We start from the raw sequence: 21,073 nt of genomic DNA, 5'->3' as shown, positions 1-21,073 counted from the left end.
GTTATTCCTGTGCCTGCAAAGCTCGTACGGGGCTGGATGAGAGGTAATTGTGGTCTAACGCAGGTGTCACTGTGAGGTGACTGTGCAGACAACCCGCTGAGAAGGTTCTGCGCTGCCTGTTGGTAACGCAGCCAAGCGGGCACCGGTACCAGCCCGCGTTTCGTGCCGGCGGTAACAGGTCGGCACTTACCCCCACAAATACAGCCATTAACCGTGCAAGGTGCCCCCGCCGCCCCCCAGCCCGCTCTGGCCGGGGCCCGTTTGCAAACGTGCGGCTGTGAAGGACCAGCTGGCTTTCCCCGGCGCGGCCCCCAGCCCTGCCCCGCGGGAAGGAGGGTCCTGCCGCCGGCCCGCGACCCCTCAGCGCGGCGCGGGCCCCGGGAGCGGCGGGGCCGCCGCTCGGGCGCGTCCCGGCCCCGGGAGGCAGCGGGCCCGACGGCCCGGGGAAGGTGAGCGCCCGGCCGCAGGGCAGCCGAGTCCCACCGTCCCCTGGCCCGGCCGGCGCCTGGCCGTCGGGAGCGCAATCCCGTCTCCTCCCGCAAAGGCAGCGGGGCCGGGGCCCGCCCGCCGTGCGGCCCCGGGGGGAGCGCTCGGGACGCGGCCGGCAGTGCCCGGCCACAGCGGCAGGAGGAGCTGCCGGAGCTGCCGCCGCCCGGCCGGGCCGCTCCTCCCGGGCGGGCCCGGCCCCACGGCGCGCTCGGCGGGTGCCGGTGCCGTGCCCTAGCGAGCGTCGCCCCGCCGCGGCCGCCGAGCCGGCTGCGCCCCAGGCCCGCCTGCCGCCCCCACGCAGCCCGGCGGCGCGGCCCGGCCCTGCCCGGCGGGCGGGAGCATGGAGCGGCGCGGGGGCCGGCAGCAGGTGAGCGCGGGGCCGCAGCGGGGCCGGGGAGAGAAAGCGGGGCCGGCGGCGGGCGGTGCGGGGCGGCGCGGGGCGCGGCAGCGCTCCTGGCTATGGAGGGGCCGCGCCGCTGCGGGCGGGGAGCTGCCAGGTGCTCGGCGCTGAGTGCGAGGGTGTGAGCGCTCAGGAGCCCCAGCCGTCTGCAGTAACTGCACAGGAAGTTCGGCTTTCCCCCTTTTCTTTCTTTGTTTCGTTTAGGATTCTGGAGACGGTGTTTCCGAACCGAGGGAGTGGAGACCAGCCGTTTACAGAAAGTGCACGGACACTCTCTGGCTGCTCCTCTTCTTCCTTTTCTGGGCTGGTTTGGTGAGCATGCTTTTTCTCTGGAAAAGAGGAGTCACATCCGGAGTTGGTGGGGTGCTGCACAGCGGCACCCTAAATGTAAACCGAAATGACCCTTGGCACAGGCGGTGGGGTCCCAGCACTGCGCTGGGGCAGAGCTGACCTTTGTGGTGGCATTTGGTGCGGTGTCTTACACAGACTTCTAAGCTCTTCCCATATGCTTTAGATGCCATGTATACACAGGGCAGGGTTATTTAGAATTCACTTTTGTGTAAATTAATCCAGGCTCTGATTGAGACCTTATTTTTACTTATCTCATTCACCGTAGTCTTGTTATCTTGCAACATGTCTGATGTTACATCAAGTCACTGTCATTCCTGTGCTGAGAACAGCATGCAAGCTTTTGGCAACAGGCTTTGTATTTCTTAAGTGTGAATGTTTTTTTTCATGATATATCTGAGGCTACTCAGCATTCTCATGAATACACTATTAATCGGGTTTCAATTCAATTCCGAATAACTCATGATGGGAGCTAATGCAGAAGAATATACACGCATTTTGAATACTGCAGGATAGGTTTTTTTACATACTGCCTTATGCTTAGTGCTTTGATCAGCAGAGAATGCCAAAATTTAAACCTGTCAGATGGTGAGGATTTAGAATTTGTATTTGTTTTCTCTCACTGTTTTCATTGCTCAGTTTCTGTGAAATAGCTTATTGCATACATGTATTTGTTTTCTTTTGTTTGATCTTATTTTTAAAAGATTTTAATAAATGTGGTGACACTGATTTGTTCACACAGTGAAAAAAATTGAAACCACATTAGTAACTCTGTAGAAATGCATGTCACTGGCATGTATAGACACACCCCTCCAGCAGCCATAATGTCGTCTATTACTTAACAATATTTATGGCTTGTATCCAGCATTCTGCATTTTAAAAAAATAATTCACATGTACACAGTATTTGATATACTGATGGCAATGAACCTGTAACATCCATCTTTAGAAGGAATGCCAGAATTTTTCTGAAAGGATATTTCAGGTTGAGTTGCAATGCCAGCTTATTTCTCCTTTTTCTTTTGAGAGCAATTTAATTATTAACACATACTTGCTATGTAAATAAACTGAATCTGAAAATATTTGGTCACTGTAACAGATATCGCATCCACAAGTAGTATGTCAGTGTTAATTGCAGAGTCTCTACAAATGCCTCCGTATTGAGATGGCATCAACATGCAGTCAAAATTAAAAAAATAATAATCATTTAAGTAGTTAGACTGTGAATGTGTAAGTGAAAATGATGCTACACTGGGGACTGAGGGAGCACATATTTATATGTTTGTGTATGAGATTCAGTTGTTGCCCAGATCTCATCTTTAGTCACAAGTGTTAAAAGTAGAATGATAAATAAAGGCTCTAAACCTTAAGTAAGAAGCAGTTGTGCTGGAGCTGTTATGTGCAGTCTGTCTCCAGCGCAGCCGATACTCAACAATATCCATGCAAAGTAGTAGTGGTTAATGTGGGACTGAGAACACTTGCTGCTGCCAGCAGTTGGCATGTAGCCATAAAGCTTAGTGTATCGCCCTTGGTGTGTGTGAAATGTGGTTTACACCCCACGGGACAGACGAGACATTTAAATCACTGAGTTCTTCAAGAGCTGGAGTGCGAGTGCTGTAAATAAGCCTTTGGATAAAGGAGTGCTCAGGACTTGCCAGCTTCCCAGAAGAATTACTGTTTCTTAGCACTTGGAAAGGTTTTTCTCAAGGGGCTTTTTGGCCCTCACGAGGGGGTAGATGGGCAGGATTTAAGCTGTATTCCTAGGCTAGGTGTCTTATGTTGACTAAGGTTGCTGCTCCTTGGCCAGTGGAGGTGCTTAGTGGCCCCTGGGGTTTTCAGGGATCTGACAGCAGAGCATCTAAAAGATCAGTGCAGTGTCACCTAAGGCCACAGTGTGGCTCCCTCGGGTTTTTCACACGTTTGAAGAATGCATCTTCCTGAAATTTCAGGTACCTGCATTTTAATTATACTTTATGTGCTTAAAATAGACCTTGATTAAATTCACTAGCAGCTGCAAGAGCTCAACATTTCAGCAGATATGTTGCCCAGGTGTGTCTTGAAGGGCACCCTGAAAAATGACAAGTAGCGAGCACATACAAAAAGTTACCGTTTGAGTGACCTTGCCTAGTGACACGTGAACTTTGGTAGAGGCAGTATGTGGCAACTTACTAATGCTCTCCTATTATTTTAACCAGGACCCATATCTTTCTTCTCCTGTGGTACTCTGCTTAATATACTTTGAACAATAGACAATGGCGAGCTCTAAGGAGGCAATAGGGCTAAACTCGTCCATATGACTTGCTCTGGCCTTGTGCGGAGGAGTGGATTTTGGATTTAAATCTGTGCATCCACAAGACAAAAATGCATGGGTTAAAAGGAGTATTTATTGAAAGGAAAAGCTACTGTAGCATGATCTCACATTTAAAAATATTTTAACAGATGTTTATAACTGGCTATGCTGTGATGGCTGGTGCTGCAGAAAGACTTGTGCTTGGATATGACAGCTTCGGGAACATATGTGGTAGGAAGAACACTCCTGTAAAAGGGGCACCCCTTTCTGGACAGGACATGACTAATAAAAAGTAAGTATATCAGATAATGTCTAAATAAATCAAGTGTTTGAGAACTTAATAAGATAAAGATCTTCTAGTTGCCCATCATATACATATGTGTATATTTACTTGCTTGTATTGAAAGGCAAAAAAAAAAAAAAAAAAGTGTGAGAATGGTGTAAAATGGTGAAACTAAATTAAAAAGTTAAGATAGAATTTGAAACTGTGCTACTTTGCTATGCTTTATGCTGGATGCTTCATGAGCAGGGTGTTAAACCTTCAGCCAAACCAGCAGTCATTTTATATGGCAAATCTTCGTACTACGGAAGTTTCATGTTGAAGTTCCCAGTCATCCTGTTGACTCCCATGAACTAGTCCTTATAGAATGGCACCCACTTTGGCAGCTTCTGATCCCGTTTAAGATCATAAAATGAAGTGTAAAAATGTAGCATGTTCTCAAATTGCTGCTTCTGACTTCAAACTCCATTTTTTCCCATTTTGTGTGGAAAAACAGTTTCATTTGCTTTGTAGCACTTTAGAAAGACGGAAAGAAGGCTCAAAATTTAAACCTATAAAAATCAGAAAGCTTGTTTTTTGAAAACAGGATCTTTTTTTCTTTCTAGGTATGTGTTCTTTCTGAATTCATGCGGCCTGGAAATGCAGAGCCTCAGAATCAGTTCACTATCCTTGTGTGTGTCTAGTTGTCCACAAGAGCAACTCAACTCTTTGGAAGACCTCCAGAGTTTTGCAAGGAATAATGGTGTGCAACAGGGAATATGAATATCTTACTGTATCTGTAGAGCAGCTTTCACTTTGTTATTATGTTTGCTATGCTAGGGAGTAATCTCTTACCATTAATTTCCTGAGCAATATGTGGCAGGAGAAAGCAAAATGTCTAGTTTCTGCTTTATTTCAAAGCCATAGTTTCTAGAAGTGTTACAACCTCTTATGCAAATTGAAAAACTGTTGATTAATTACTGCTCAAAGCTGAGATTATGCAGCAGAAAACTGGCTGCTGGGAATGAACTAGTGTAGTTTGATGCGGGTGCCAGTAGGTGCACAGAGGTCATCCACTATCTGCAAAACTTGTCCAATTGGTTCTTTTAAATTTAGTTAAAATTATGGTGGAGTTATTAATTCCAGAGATACACAAGTGCTTTTACCCCTTTAGACATCAGATCCCAAAGTTTGCTATTCCACCTAGAATTTTTTTTTATTTTATTCTGCTGTTCAAGATGGATATGATGTCAAGTAGTGATTGTGCAGAACAGGCAGCTCCAGTTCATTTGTGTCCAACATGTAAATAAAATAACCTGTGGCCTAACCCTTATTCCGTAGGGTATACCTAAACTGCAGACCATATGAATATTAATGGCTATTTCTAATGGAGGTCAGAATTCCATTCTTTTTTGTTTGTTTTTTGTTTGGAAAGCATTGCCATTCAAATTTACAACATTTGTTTTAATTTCATTTTGGGGTAGTTTGCCATCATTTAATATGTACAGAAAGCTGTAAACACCTGTGATGTTATATAAGTATTTTCAGTGTAACTGAATATAATTGCATGAAATCCCATTTACACGCTAGAACTGCTTGTTTATTTCCAGGGAGAGAAAACTATTGTGTTTTGAATGGCTTCAATGTATCCAGCCTTTCTTTCCCAGAAGCATTATGTAATGGAGCAGAATGTTATTAGCAGAGTACCTGTTAATATTTAGCCTAGAGCCCAGAAAATGTTAAGTTTCTGTATAGATATGTATTCTACTCTAAATCATGAGTGGCCTAGTTCTTCTATTGTAGCTTCTGTCATTTTAGGTTTTTCTGTTACCTTATCTTAATGAGTAAGGGTTAGAGCTGAAGTATCGCACTGTGGAACAAATAGTGTGCCCGCCCTCCAGCAAGATCCATAAATGGTACCTATAGTTAAGTCTAGAAAGCAAAAGATTCCACAGAGGTTGCTTTAGATTTACTCAATTAACTCATTTGTTATTTACCTTGCCACTGGAATATCGGAGAGGAATATGGCCTGCTAAGGAATCAAAGCAGAAGTGTAAATAAAACTTGATTGATAACTTGTTTTCTCTAAAACTGTAAATAACATTACCATGGTTTTTTTCCCCTTCTTAGGTTCTTGTCTTTGTATTTACAACCTGAACATTTCCAGTTACACAGTAAATCCAAAGGCAGCTGAGCTGTGTCCCACACTGCCAGTTCCACCAAGGTAAGAATTACTAGGTACTTTACAACACCAGTGAGCCCAAACAGCTTTTAAAGGATTGTTAGTTCCTTATATGTTTTGTATTTGACTTGATGCCTTACAGTCAGAATGGTTTTTGCTTTATTTATTTTTGTGTCTGTATCATCGTGAGTTCTCATATGTGCCTGTGGACACTCCAGTGCCCTGTACCACAAAATGAACAAGGACTGCATTCCTCTACCCTTTAGAGATTTTTCGTCTCCAAATCAGGAGATAAACACCATTTCAGGAGCAACTAATTTCCTGCCCAGACTTTTGCTCTCTCCCTTGATGCCAAGGAAGAGGACCTGTGGTCTTGGGCCTTGCTTATTATCCTCAACACAGAAATTTCCATCAGAATAATTTCATAGCCAGCTGGCTTGAAGCCCAGGTCTGCGGATGGCATTGCCTTTAACATTTGGCATTTCTGAGTCAAGATCCTTAAACCCACGATTTTAAATTCCACTGTGTCATGAAAATACAGCAACGAATTGGAATCTCCGTGTTTGCTGAGCTAAGTCATCTGCTCTGAACAAGATAAAACAGAGGAAAGAAACAAACTGAAGTGAGCAGCAGTAAATTGATAAAAAAATACTGTGTGTTTTACTTATTTCTTTGACATTTTAGGATTTTTCCTGTTTGGCAAGGAACTCAGCAAAGTTATTCATCTTGCAAAGTAAGATTTCATAATAGAAGCAAAGCTAGTCAGAGAAGTTTTTAACTGTTGATGAAAAAACCTCTCCTTTTTAGGTATGAATAAGTCTGTCTTGTAGCGCAGCACTGCTGAAGTGGGACAATAAATATATTCAGGAAGCTTGGCTGGGAGTGCCAAATAATTTTGTATGTAAATATGTGGTGGTGTTAATTGTACCTTACAAACGTTGTTTTGATGTGGCTTTTAGGAAGCTTAAATGTCATAAGAGCAATGCAAAGTGTTTGTGGTCTAGAATTCTCTACAACAACATAGCTTACAGCTACGTTAGCATGATTTTAGGTTTTGCATAAACAGATGAGAGCAAAGCATGTGAAGCCAGGCTAGAATGGGAACAGGAGCTGCGTGCTGATGGTGATTGAGATAGTAGTTCATTTTTCCCCCCTAGGCTGATCTTGAATGGATGTTGTGGTAGAGTGATACAGGCACACGCTGCTAGAAGTCGTTTTGCAGATCAAACACAGAACTATGATTTGTGTCATAGACACATCCCAGCCCCGTGCCCTGTTGTGTCGGACTCCATCTGCAAGGTCTCCTCCTGGGCCGGGAAGATGCCTGCTGGGTTACAGCTCAGACTGGCCAGCTGTGGCTGCACAGCTGTGTTGAGCATGCTGGCAGGGTGCTGCAGAGGCCTTGAAAGAGAATGGTGGAATTGATCTCTGTGGATTTGAAACTGTTTGACCAGTGATTAATATTTTTTACCACTTTTTTTTTTTTTAACCTTCCAGTAAATCTTTTCCATTATTTAATCGATGTGTTCCACGAAATCCTGAATGCTATTCCAAATACGCGTCTGTCTTAATAAGTATGGTTAACGAAATGGATGTTTTTCACCGAATTCTGAGTGGAATATTGGCAGGAAGAGATACTGTAATAGGACTGATTGTCCTTGCGCTAGGTAAGATTATAAATAAAAAGTGAATATTAATATTCAATTAAAATATGAGATTTCAAAAGTTTCTATTTATATTTTTAATCTAAAAGTGATTTTTTTTTCATATTTTCTGGGCAGAGTTGTTTTTAAGAAAGAACGATTGAGTCTTGTCAGAAGGCATTTAATAAATCAGTGAAATACAGCTCTATGAAGTATCAGATTCTGTGTTCCTTGATATGATCATATACCTAATTTCAGGCGACTGTAAGAAATTTTTGTTGAAAAAAAATGGCATCAGCATGAACATTTTAACAAAATATTATTGAAAAGCTAGTGATTTCCAAGGTGAAATATTTCAGTTATAAGTTCGTTATTAGTAAGTTACGCACAGATAACTGTGCATTTTAAATGTTAAAAATGTCGCCAGCTTTGCTAAATGCTGCTGCTTTTGAGACCACTGTTTAAAAATAAAAGACCAAATTACACAAGAATTTTATATTTAAAGTAAATAAAAGTTAAATGGGTTGTAACACTCAAAATTTTGTGTATTTTTCAGCCTTCACTTTTATACTGGTTTTAGCCTTCAGATTCATTCGGACGCTTCTGGTCCATACTTTGATTGCACTGGTTGTATTTGGGTTGTTATGTAAGTATATTTATCTTTCAGCATATGCTTACTTGCATAGATCATCTCACTGAACTGGAGGAGAGGCGGTAACAAACAGCTATCCTTTTTCTCCATGGCCATCACCAATAACCTTAAGCTTACCAGAGCCATTTCCAAGCTGAGCCCTGCTTGCTTTTTGGTGCCAAGGTCTGGCCGTGCTGTTCTAGCTGCTGAGTGTTGGGATGGTGATGGTTTTGGGGTTTTTATAAATGTCTGGAAACAACATTTCTTTTGGCAGATGAATGCGGTTGTGAAAATGCTGCTGTTTCAAAGGAAGTTTAGTGAATTTTTCCGTTGCCTGCTTTAGAAAGGGAGAACTATAGGAATGTGTCCAGCTAAAGCTTGTCGTTCCATGAAAGTTAGCTTTGTGTCTCCTCAATGAAATTGCATGCCTGACCTTTAGAATAACTGCAAGGAAACCAAACTTTCTGCTGTGGTTTTACCTCAGATTAACGGGCCATTATGTGAATTTTCTCTGTGATCATTGATACTGTCTCTCTGCTGCGTGACACTATTTGTGAGCTGAGCTGGGGCTAGACGGGAGGGCGAGCGGCTGGCGCGGGTGGCCGTGCAGGTGACAGCCTACCAACAGCAGTGTGCCACAGCCGGGGGAGCACTGCCCCCCCTCACGCTGCTCCTGTCTGCTCAGTTGTCTCAGGTGTTCTCTGGTGGCTCTATTACGACTACAGGAACGATCCCAGCACTGAATTGGAAACAGAAAAGGAAAATGTCAAGTTTCTACTTGGATATGCTATCTTCTCAACAATAGTTACCGTAAGTAGCATTTTACCCTAAGCAATGGCAGAGGCTGTAACTTGAAAACTTGAACTACAGTGGTTCTGCAACCGTACAAATAATTCCTCGTTCCTTTCAAATGTGAAAATGAGAATAAATTATAAGATCTGCTTACAGTCATTTAAATAGTTTTAGATCTTCATTGTGGCATTTGTTTGTCAGCATAGGGCTGTGCCACAGTTCAGACCTGTACAAGCAGTGTTTGCACTGGTGGTGTAGAAATGCAAGGATTTTATTCCATCGCCGCTCTCTGCACCAGCTAACTGGAGAGTCATGTTGAGTGAACAGAGGGGCATGGGCCCAATATGAACGTGAGACCTGTGGATTCAGCCTGCCCTGTCAGCAGGAGAAAGGGGTGGCAGCTCTTTTAGACAGTGGAAGGGGTAGTAAAGCACAGGCAGCAGTGTCTAGGCCACAGGTTATGGGGTTAAATTCTGCTTTTGTCTTACTGATCTTGTTTTCCAACAGAAAATCTGAGTGTGGCTTGCAACTTTTAAAGTGATTTTTATTTTTTTCACTCTGATATCGCGATGTTAAAGGAGTCATTGCTCAATGTGAGTGTACAGGCAATTTGTACTTCATGAGATACTGTCAAAATTATTCTTCTTCTGTTTTCTTAGAGCAGAGTAAGATCCATAGACTGGAATTCACCAGGTATGAGCAGGCTGTCAGTTTACAGTGACAAATACGTATGTGTCACAGATCACTTTTTTTTTTTTTTCATATCCTCTGTAAATTATGACTTTTTTACTTCTGTTGATAGTAAAGGAGTAAGAAAAGGTTTATTTGTATGCACGTGTGTTCCAGTACAACTGACTGCAGAACTATGGGAACACCTTCTGCTGCAGATTACACTTCTCTTCAAAGCCGGTAGCTTCCTTCTAGAACATGCAAGAAAACTAGTGAAGCAACTGTCACTTGTTGCATCTGTTACTATATAGATGCCAACCTCTCTTTTAATTGCTGTTCATGGTTCCTTGTTGTATACAAAGAACTGGGGACATTGTGGAGGTTTTGGCTTGGGGTTTTGCTGTTGTTGGTTGATTTTTTTTAATTTAGGAAAAAGATAATTTGTTTGAATGAGTTTTCATTTTATGTCTGGTTGGCTTTCGTACATACACAGCTCTCAAATTAGTTTGGTTGTGCTATTGTCCTTTCTGCAGAAAAGGACTGGTCCTCCTACCATTGTGAACAGTGGCAAGCTGACCTGAGTAGGAAGAAAGTGTAAATGTTCATGACATACAGGGCATGTGAAAGCAACATGTAGTGTGTAACGTACATTTCTTTTTGCTATAAAGCAAAACAGACTGCTTCCATCCGGTGAATTACAGGTTTTTGAATCCTATTTTGTTTAAAAAAAACCAGCAGTAATGATTTTAGAAAACCAGATTTTAAGAGCCACAGGCTCTTTGAGAATATAGGCAGTGTCTCAGAAAGCTTTTCCAGTGTGCAGTAAGTTTGTGTAAAATACCTTGCTGTTGTGTCCTTGTGAAATCTTTACATACCCCCTGATCCCACGTTTGACAACGTTGATACTTTTCTTAAGGAAAAAACCCACCAATTCATCTTTTTATTTCCTTTAACAGGTTGTTCTGCTTTCCCTTATACTTGTACTGAGAAAAAGGCTTCAGTTCACTGTACAGCTTTTTCGGATTGTTGGTAAAATCATTGGCAGAATTCCTTTCCTCCTGTTCCAACCAGTCTGGACCTTTCTGATTCTCATTGCATTCTGGGTGTTTTGGGTTGCTGTGCTACTTAGCTTGGGAACTGCAGGTAAGTAGTTTTAAGTAAACTTTCCATGTTTTTGGATGAATGCTTTCTGTTTCCTAAGTTCACTTCTGAAGTGTGGGACCACCTGGTGTTAGTGTACAAAATGTGGGCTAGCATTGTTACACCAGCTGTGTTACTCTTTTCTTTCTTTATCTGTTTTTCCTCCCATTTGTTGGAGTCTTTGACATTGCCGTAGCTCTGTGAGTCACAGCACTATAGAAGAGAGATTTTTGCCCCTATATGTGGACTGGACTTCAGTGTTGTTCTTTCTCAGTTATTTAATTTATGATTATATTGTGGTAGATATGGTGTGTGTTTGATGTATTTAAATGAAGAAAGTAACAGAAGGGAAGAGACAGCTTTTAGTGCAGTTGTTATGAAACAAGAATGTTCGTCTCCTCTGACTCCAGTTGTCGTGGAGGCAGAATGTTGTTTCTGAGCAGTAGTTCGGTGACAACTGCTATTATTTAGACTGGTATGACAGTATTTGGATTAATCCAGAGGTTCTTGCTGTTGTAGGTGAGGTGCTCTGTAGAAACAGTCTATCACTGTGAAAGATCTATAAGAACAGATTTTGTGTATGGAAGTGGTACTACTGAGGGATATAGCGCTATAAGATCTGTCACTGATTGAAGCGGGGTAATTTGGACACTGTCCCTTGGCCCAGCATCACACCATCCAGTGGAAGGAGGGAGTGGTTCTTCTCTGCAACATCAACCAAAGGGAAGCTCAACTCTGTGTAGTTCTGGGGATAACTCCTCATGCAGACATTAGCCTTTATACCCAGGAAGCATTGTGATTTGGAGATTGTTTTGGTTTTTTTTTAATTTTAAATTTCCAGGACCACTGCTAGGGTCAGTTGTTGTTCTTTGGGTTGGAGCTGCTGTAGAGTTGATGTGGATGGAGGCAGTTGTTTGTCATTCCCATATTTCCCATTTTATTTTATCTTCTGTTTCCACCATCCCTTGAGACAGTGGCTACAGTAGCTCCTCTATACAGGCTTCCAGATCCCTATTAGGCCAGAAAAGCCTTCAACCTTTCTGCAGCTGAGCCCATTGGCAAAACTGGCAGTATTTCCCACCTCCATGGGTCAGGTACCTTACTCCTCTTCTATCACAACTGCTTCCATCTCATTCTTACCCTGTTAATTTTGGCCCTATACAAGACCCCCTTCACTTGTAACATGAGATTCCATCTGTCTGAGTCCATGCTGGCATTGCAAATCACTCACCCATTGCTTAGGCTAGGCTAGGGTGTGTTTCCCTCCAGCTTTCACTGGACAGTCATGTAGGTTTGTGAGAGGGTCTCTCTGCTGCCTTTCCCCCAGTAGCTCATGTCTGTCAGAAATGGTTGCTTGAAGCACTATGTCTGGTTGATAACCTGCTTCTGCTGCAAAAGGGACAGACCCAGCAAGGCCAAATGTCCGACCTGCAGTCTCTTTGTGAGTTGTTCCTGGCTGACTAAATAGTCAAGCAGGTTCAGTTTGCCTTAGGTGTCATGGATATTCCTTCTCCATGCTCCTGTGGGTTGGATTTTCCCTTTACAGAGGCAGCATTATGTGCTAGACACAGCTTTGTGTGGTTGTTACCTTTTCTGTAAAATCTTCATCTCATTTATGCACATACCAGCCAGGCAGCAGTGATTTCAAACTGGCCTTGTGGGGTACCTTATCACTGGTTCAGACCAGCTCTTTATAGAAAGGAGCATCTCCTGAGCTATCAACCAGCTGTTCATTTCATGCACCTGCTTGGATCAGATGCAATTTAAGATAAACATTAACTATAGTAAGTCTAATAGCAGGTAAATAAAATTAATTATGACCCACAGATTTTCTAAATATATAATTGACAATAACTGTTAGAGGAAATATTGTATCCTTGATGTTAAGCTGAGCTGGCCCGTTACCCACAGGAAAATTCACTGGTACTCTTGATATGCACGCATAAGGATGTGAAGCTTGCCCTTGTTAGACCTAAATTTAGAAAATGCCAGCTGAGACTGTTGTATTCAAAAGCTTTTGGAAATTCAGCAATCATTAGAAGAGCAGAAATATTTTAGTTCATATGACAGAAACAGCTTGATGATGAGTGCAGGATGGGGAGCTAGCCAGGTATTTCCTGGATGCTTTTACAAGCTTCACAGGAGTAGTGACTTGCATTATTATATCTGAGAGCAAATTCTACATGTATTCACTGAGAAATAAAATCCAATGAAAAATGCCTTGGAGAGGCTTTTTATGCTTTTTCCATGTTGTGCCATTTTCCTTCGTTGACTATATTCTGTTTCCTGCTAGACATTTCCATGCAACTTTTTTTTTTTTCTGCCTGCTTGGAGCGTAGGATTCAAACCGTTTATGACCTGCTGTTACATTCATAGCACAGCACATGTCTCTTAACTCAGAGGTATTTTATTTTTTGTCTTTTCCTTAGCATAATAGGAGTGCTGATGTTTCCAGTGAGTGATACAAACAGTACAGTACAGAAGGTAGCATAATCTTGCTGCACAGTAGAGCTATGCCAAAGTTTCTAGGAAGCTCTCAGATTTGAAAGAATTGACTTTTTGCAGATTTAGCATAAGAAGGGAAAGTCATTTCCAGGCACTTAACTGTCAATATATTGCTCATATGAGGATTCTAGTAAAACATATGTTTTGACTGAGATCTGCCAGGATGTTTTTAGTATAGTCATCAGTCCTTGTAAGCTTTTTCTGTTAACAGTTAACATGCTAATGTTTAAGAAGAGAAAGTGCATTTGATAATAAATAATCCAAATCAATTCTAAGCTACGGGCTAAGCATGAATGCAGATAGAAAAGTACAACTTTCCATATTCGATTATTTTTCCAGTTAAAACTCTGTTCTATTAATTTAATAACTTGTAATTACTGATTTTGTTAGGCTGTCTATGTTAAATAGTAGCAGTTGTTGCCCAGCAGGTGTAAACTTGTTAGCAAAGTTCAGGGGCTGAGGTGTTTGTCAGTACCACGTACATGACACAGCACCAGTGCCCGCTAGGTGCCGATGGAGGAGCGTGAGAAAGTTTCTTCCGAATCTGCTGGTTGTTTACAGCCACTCTGGTTACAGAGTAACTCCTGCTGAGAGGAGTTTGAAGACAACAATGGCAATTTTAGCCTTTTAATGATCTGGGGAGCTTTTATCCGGCCCTCAGATTGAGATCTGTCGACGTGACATAGGAGGTCGGTGTCAGCAAGAAGTATGATAGTTGTTTGGATTTCCAGTCCATACTGTGCCTCAGATTTATTTTGTGGTTCAAAACTTGGCCAAATGAACAGTACACTAGATTTGGTATTCAGAATATTTCTTTAGATTTTTATTTCAAATTTTCAACCGAAATAAGAGTCCTCTGAAACGCTGCCTGTTAAAGCAGCTCACAGTAAGGTGGCTCACTGGGGATTGTTTTGCTGTTCTAGGATGGTGAGCACTTACACATCCTGTAAAAACAAGTACCTGTAGTACTGTATGGTTAATAACGCATTGGCAAAAGTGTTTTGTGTCTTCTACAGGTTTTCTGCAATTGCCCTGTAAATGGAAGATGTGTCTTTTGATTTTGAGTTTTGAGGTTTTTGCAACAGCTAAGAGTACTTCTCTGAAGGTTTCCCAAGATATTTACTCCCTTTGAGCAATTTGTTTTCTCCATTGACAAATAGCTGCCTATCCAGGATTCAGTGTAAAATATAGGTGATGGTTTTCTTGGTTTTTGACACTTTGCCTTGTTGTTTTCACAAATATATTTTCTGGGGATATGCAGAAATTTAAAATGCAAATATACCAAGAAAGCTGAAAAAATGAAATGTTTACGAAGACACTAGTCTTTTGTCTAATACAGAGAGGCAAGTAAAATTGCCTTGCTGCTGTGCTGCACCTGTTCTTAACATTTTGCTTGAATCTTCACTAGTTATATAATATTTATAGCATCCCTGCATCTTACAGCTCTGGAGCACTTGATCCTTGCTTCAGCTGTGGTGCACCTGATCATTATGCGACCTTATTTACATCCCCTCCAAAAGTTAGTGTTACTCTGAGAAAAGACTTAACTTCTTGGGAGCTGTAGAAAACTATAGCCCGCACTTGGAAAGGTACTTATGCACATGACTAACTTGAAACACAAGGATAATCCTATTAAAATCAGTGGGACTGCTTAGGCATTTTAAGGTAGGCACCTGCTTAAGTACCTTGGTAATTCGGAATCCGTAAGCGGAGACTGAGTGAATTCCAGACCTAGAAAACTAGGAGCAATGCCAAGACTCCACCAGACCTGAGACAGCACTAACAATGGCACCAGTTAGAACCATTAGCTGGCTAGGAATGGAATTCAGCTGTGCTTTGGAAAAGCTGGTATGTCTTAGGGTTATTGAGTCTTATTGTTTGCTAATTTGTGCAATATCTCACTGCAGAACTGAGGTTGCCATGTGGCACAGCTTCCCAGTGTGCAGGAGCTGTGAAGTCCACATGGCATAAATACTATGCATGTAATGTGGGATGAGAAGGCAGTGTGAGATTCTCATGTAATGAAGGTGCATCCTACAGGCAAGTGAGCAATAAAAATGCCACATAAAGCTGTGCAGCAGCAAAATCAGCAATAAAAAAGTACTTCCTGCAGGGTCTTTGACATTCCAATTACAATCAGCTAGCTTAGCTGTAAATACCACTTAATGGAAAAAATAACACAATAAATTCTGTTGCAGGAAGCATGAAGATTCAATGTATGATGCCAGAACTTTTCTTCACTTTGCAGTGGGAAGGGTGCATCATATTTTCATGTTAACAGGAACTGATAAACCGGCTCTCAGTATTTTTTGGTCAGTGGTTCTTTGTTTCTGATAAGGAAATTGCTGGACTAGACTTGCCAGGAATTTTTGTCCCTTACAGCCGCCTACTGCTTCAGGCATCAGCAAAACCTTGCAGCAGCAGTTGCTGAGTAAGAGCATCTGACATAAGTCTAAAAGTACCAAAATGTAGCTAATGAAACTGCGTGTGCACACTGCCTTTTGTATCACTGAGTTGCTGTGCTGACTGACATAATGGCACAACACTGGGCTGCGGTCAGGTGGAGAAACTTCTGAATTCTGCTGCAAACACTTATGCCTGTTTGCCTTGCTAACAACACTTCTTTTGAAGTATTTGCAGCAGATCAACATTTGTACTGATCAGAGGTTTTCAGATTCGGTGATTCAGCTGTAGGGACTTCAGGTCTTTACTGACTTCTTAATGTTATCACTAAGAGTGTATACCAGCAAGATTCGTGATTATGCAGTTGGAGAAAAATATTCTGTTGACAAATTAAACCATATTTCAAGGCTTTGTTGAGAAAGTTTAACTTCTGTGAACAGATAGATCACAGAGGAGTGATGAAGAAAATGACACCCACTTTTCTCAACAGTGTATCTAGGATAGTTTTAAAGTTTACCTGTGCTACTAAGACTGACATATGAAAAATAGCATTGCGTGTAATTCTGTTGACAAAATTACGCTTGCGTGGTAGGCCCAAACAACTGGGAATCAGTTGAACACAGAAGTTTACATTGGTAAGCAGATTTCCATGAAGTAACAAGAGTTTTACCATACCTAGACAGCAAAGTGATCAATGGTGAACTCACAGGTGTGTGTGCCCGATTTCTATGCAGCAGAGCACAGCACTGTGCACAAGCACATGTGTAAGATTGGCCAGGAAAGACAAAGCCATTACTGTTGTTACTGCAGGTGGTTATTTCAGCAGGCTGGTAAAAAGCAAGCAGAATTAGTTTACCATATGTACATTTGTCAGCCTCAATGATACAAAGGCAAAGCCTGAAATATGCCTTTTTTGGAAAAGAAATGTTTGGGTGGATTGTATGGTGAAAAACATGCTTAATTCTGCTACCAAATGGCATAATGTCTTTGCATAAAAATGGAGAGGTAGGAGACCTTCTTATATCTCATTGACCTCTCATTTACATAAGTTCTCTCAGTAAGTGCTATAGGCTATAGTTAATGAGCATATTTGGCTGGTTGTGAGTGCTGCAGGAAAATGACAGTCTAGAACCTCTGGAATAAGTAAGGGAGATGAAAAATCCCATGAATTCAGAATGGTATAGTGCATAGTTTAGTTTAGTTTAGCGAAGAAATGAATCCATCCTCAAATATTCCCCTTAAAAAAAAAAAAAAGGGCAAAAAAAGCTTTTGTGTCCAAGCTTAAAACCAAGGAGGCATGTGATGGGGAGGAGTGGCCGAGAGTTTGTGAGAAGAGATCTGAGTAGTAGCTTTTTCACACTATCAAATATCTTGTTTTTCAAAGGCTTAAAATAAATTTGAATATAATGGAAGCAACAATATTTCTGTGGGTGACCAACCATACAGCACTGCAAAGAGCTTGCCTGTTTGGCTAAAACTGATAAAGTTTCAGAAAATAAAATATCTAGAATACATGTCTGTGTTTATGTGCCCACATAACATTTTTTGATCCTTTCAAAACACTTTAAAATAATTCTGCAGTGCTACGATGGAGTAGATGAATATTGTTAATAATTTACAGACAAACAGACTTTGGTTCTGAAGACTTACAAAGCTTGTCTAAACCTGATGGTATTGCTGAAAGCAAATTGTTATTGTTTTTACTTTCAGCTATCCTTGAGTATGAACTCTGTGGCTATAAAAAAAAACAGGAGAGAAATAAGTGAACCATTTCACAGATAACATTGTATCTGTGGTAGTTTTGAACTTGAAGGTGGAGTGCTGTCCTGTGGGAGAACATAGAATCATTTTGTATGGAAAAGACCTTTAAAATCATCAAGTCCAGCCATTAACCTAACACTGCCGAGTCCACCAAATGAATACATGAAGTATTAAAGCTTAAGTTATAATGCTGTTCTGCCAGTAATAGGCAATTCCATCTCTATTTCTTTCATGGAGTTTGAATAAAAAACTACTCACCTCCAGAGTTCATTTTACTCTGTGAACGTGTTTATCTTTAAGGTTAATAGATAAGGCTTGGTAAACTAAAAAAATAGCAGTTCATGCACCTAGAGACTTTTCCCTAGGAACAAATGTCCAGATGCCATTATCCCCTGATAGACTTCAGAGTCAAGTGGCATAAATAGGATTGCATAGACAAAGGTCTGGTTGCTAAGTTATCTGATTTACCCCCACCTTTTGTGAAAAGCCACCTACTGAATATGGAATGAATTATTTGTCATTAACAGAAGTGGAGGCAAATTTTTGGAAATTGAATAAGTGAATTTGTCAAGGTTCCTGAATACAGTCATAGCATTGGACCATATACTCCCATACAGGTGTCTTGTCTTTTTTTTTTTTTTTTTTGAGAGGCTACCTGTACGTGCCAGTATTTTGCACGAAGATTGCAAAGTATAGAGAGCAGCAAACTATTTGCCATGTTTCTAATTAGTAATAGTAATTAAAATAATAATTTTATTTTGTTGCAATGGTACGTTATGCGTCCTTAAGTTTTCTGCTTTCTCTTTTGCTTCTTATAGAAAAAATCTAAAGCATTTCATAACTGACTATGAGCTTATTTCAAATTTGAATGAAGAAAATTAAGACCTCAGTTACTTTTGAATCATTTGATTACTGAAACATTAAGTAATATTTTCTCAGAAATCTTTACTAATTCATAGCTGTTCTTTTATTAGCAGCTCTGTCTCAATCCCAATTTAAAGCCAAGCTTTTGCTTTTTGTAAGATGTCATTTTTCAAAATTCTATTTGAATTACAAAATTTTGGGTCTCTGACTCCGTTAAATAGATAAATTCAGGTGCTATTTCTTTTTTTTAATATAATTTTATTGAAGAAAAGTTAAGGAAAAGAGTACAGAAGCACTTAGATGTAGTTCATTTTGTTGTGGTGTTGTTTTTGTTGTTTTTTTCTTTTGTCTGGTGTGTTATAATAATACAGTGGTGTAATCCCACCTCCAGGTACTGCACAGACTACTTCAGGAGGACAAGTAGAATACAGAGCTCTGACTGGAATTTGCTACATGGCATGGTATCATTTCGTTGGCCTTATCTGGACCAGTGAATTCATTCTTGCCTGTCAGCAAATGACAGTTGCTGGGGCAGTGGTTACTTGTTACTTCAACAGGTGAGTATAGAACTGCCCCCGTACCGTTTTGGGGATTCTCCAGCATTTACTTTAGTCTTTTTCTAGGCAAAATAGTTTTGAATAGACTACAGACTGCAGTTTATGTCAGTATCTTGGAATCCAATTTAATATGAAATAATGTTCCTTGCTGCATGATCTTGAGTAAGATTTTACAATGTGTATATTAATGTGACTCACCCCCACTTCTGGAGTTACCAGGCCAAACTGAGCTTGGTACAAGACACTAGAGCTCAGCTGACTGGTGAGACTGCCATTCGGAAGGCACAGGCTGCATGTCACCCTTTTCCAGGAGACTGCATTAGCTCCAAATGGAGATGCAATATATAGCTCCTTGGTAATTTTGTGTATTCGTAGGCAGTTCGACCTCTTCCTACATGTTCATCCCTGCTTTGGGTTTCCATTTGTTCTGACTGCAAAAATGCCTAGTTTGCTACTCGGGCTTTTTTGTTGTTGTTGTTTTGTGGTTTTTTAAAAATTATTTATTCTGTGCAGATATATTCAGTTAACTGTAAATGCTTTAACACCACTGTTAAGAATTTAGAGATGTGTGAACAAACTTCCTCAAATTTTATATTGTCTGAAACGTAAATGTGGGGGAAAGAAGGAAAAATATCTACTTTCATGATGTATACTGGTTTTTTAGACTTGCTATATTGTAAAATGAAATTAAATTGGTTTCGTGCACTAAAGCAGTGCTATTCTGCCATTGCAGGGTAAGATTTAAATTTCACAATACATTGTTGAGTTTTTTCACAGTGAAGAGAGTAGTATCCTGAAAAAAAAATTTCCTCATAAGTATTTTATACTTTCACCTGATTGTTCTGTTTCTTTATGCCCAGCGATGAGATTTTCTGATCTGTGAAAAACACTGGCATTTTAAGGCATATCTTCATTTTGTATTGAAGGAATATGGTGATAATCTCAATTTGTTGGAAAATTAGCCCTTGAGAAGGGTGATGTGAGAGTGAGTCAGGGAGCCTGGTGGCAGAGGGCCTGGGGACCCTGGACCCTGGAGCACAGGCCACAGCTGCCCAGGACCATCGGGCTCAGGTGGCCAGGAAAGGAGGCTATGGGCTTCTCCAGAACTGGGGTAGCAGGTTTCTGTTGATGGTCTCTAGAATGTATCCCTGACTGTTTCAGCTGCTGATGGAAGGGCCTCCTGCTGCAAGGTTTCCAAATGGTCTGTGCCCCTCTGCCCTGCACAGACAGCAGCCCTGCTTGTTTCCCCTGGATTTCCCGCGGCAGCCAAAGCAGCAAAGCTGGCAGACATGGTAACAGCCAGTGGCCACCGTTGTACTAAGCAATGTTTTGTCATCCCCTCCAAGAAACCCGGGCAGGACGGTGTTTAACACATGTATCAGGAGACTGTCTCTGCTAGGATTCTCTATGCAGCCAACAGCCGTGCCACTGAACTGGTGCTAGTAAAAGGGCAGGTCAAACTTAAAATACTGCTTTTGAAAAGGTTGAGAACTGCAGAGCGACGTAGTCTCACACTACTGGTTTACATGCCATGATAAGACCTGAAAAAGGAGGAACTTGCATTTCTTATGTCATCTCCTTTTTCCTGTTGAAGCTCTCAACACAAGTAACTAGCCTAGCTGTTGTTCTGTGGGTGGTGGGCTGCTCTTCTAAGCAAATTTATTTAAATTTTTAAATTTTTTCAAAAAAGCTTTACTTCAAGCTTTAGCAATTGAGTCAGCTTTAGTGGCTAAATCCTGAGGCACTAAGGGTTTGTATAAATTGGCTTGCTTGAGAAAGCACAGGAAAGAAAAGCAGTTTTGCTGACTTACTGGGTTGCATGCCGCAAGGCATTTTGGTACAATACACCATCTAAATCCCCAAGGAAGAGACACTGTCTATATCTTCTTACAGAGCAGGGAAGCACCTGTAGAAACCACTGTGATAACATTTACTGCTCTCTTAAGTCTTCCGCTTTCCAGCTATTTTTTACTGCTGCAGGAACCGGCCACAGAGTACAGAAGGTTCCTGCACCCAATTGTATTGAAATCTTTTTGTACATCTACTGTCGAGCCCTCCTCTTGCTTGCCAGGTGACATGTGCTGTGTTGAGAGTTGTGCTTGGAAGGGGCAATGCAATTTTTCTGCAGTGGTAATCCCTTC

The 21,073-nt window shown here is 41.3% G+C and overlaps 1 protein-coding gene across 1 annotated transcript in view; it reads left to right on the top strand.

The window, feature by feature from the left end:
* The first annotated feature begins 593 nt into the window (after nucleotides 1–593).
* Nucleotides 594–21,073, top strand: part of SLC44A3 (solute carrier family 44 member 3) — a 40,669-nt gene continuing 20,189 nt past the window's right edge. Inside the window, exons 1-10 of the mRNA XM_040610680.1 lie at nucleotides 594–856; nucleotides 1,094–1,201; nucleotides 3,676–3,818; nucleotides 4,412–4,548; nucleotides 5,916–6,009; nucleotides 7,465–7,634; nucleotides 8,167–8,256; nucleotides 8,927–9,051; nucleotides 10,659–10,845; nucleotides 18,767–18,932. Of these exons, the coding sequence (XP_040466614.1) occupies nucleotides 830–856; nucleotides 1,094–1,201; nucleotides 3,676–3,818; nucleotides 4,412–4,548; nucleotides 5,916–6,009; nucleotides 7,465–7,634; nucleotides 8,167–8,256; nucleotides 8,927–9,051; nucleotides 10,659–10,845; nucleotides 18,767–18,932 (1,247 nt within the window). The 5' untranslated portion in view covers nucleotides 594–829. The remainder of the gene's footprint in view (nucleotides 857–1,093; nucleotides 1,202–3,675; nucleotides 3,819–4,411; nucleotides 4,549–5,915; nucleotides 6,010–7,464; nucleotides 7,635–8,166; nucleotides 8,257–8,926; nucleotides 9,052–10,658; nucleotides 10,846–18,766; nucleotides 18,933–21,073) is intronic.

This window comes from Falco naumanni, chromosome 11, assembly GCF_017639655.2.
Source record: "Falco naumanni isolate bFalNau1 chromosome 11, bFalNau1.pat, whole genome shotgun sequence".
NCBI lineage: Eukaryota > Metazoa > Chordata > Aves > Falconiformes > Falconidae > Falco > Falco naumanni.
This window is presented reverse-complemented; position numbering and strand designations above follow the sequence as displayed.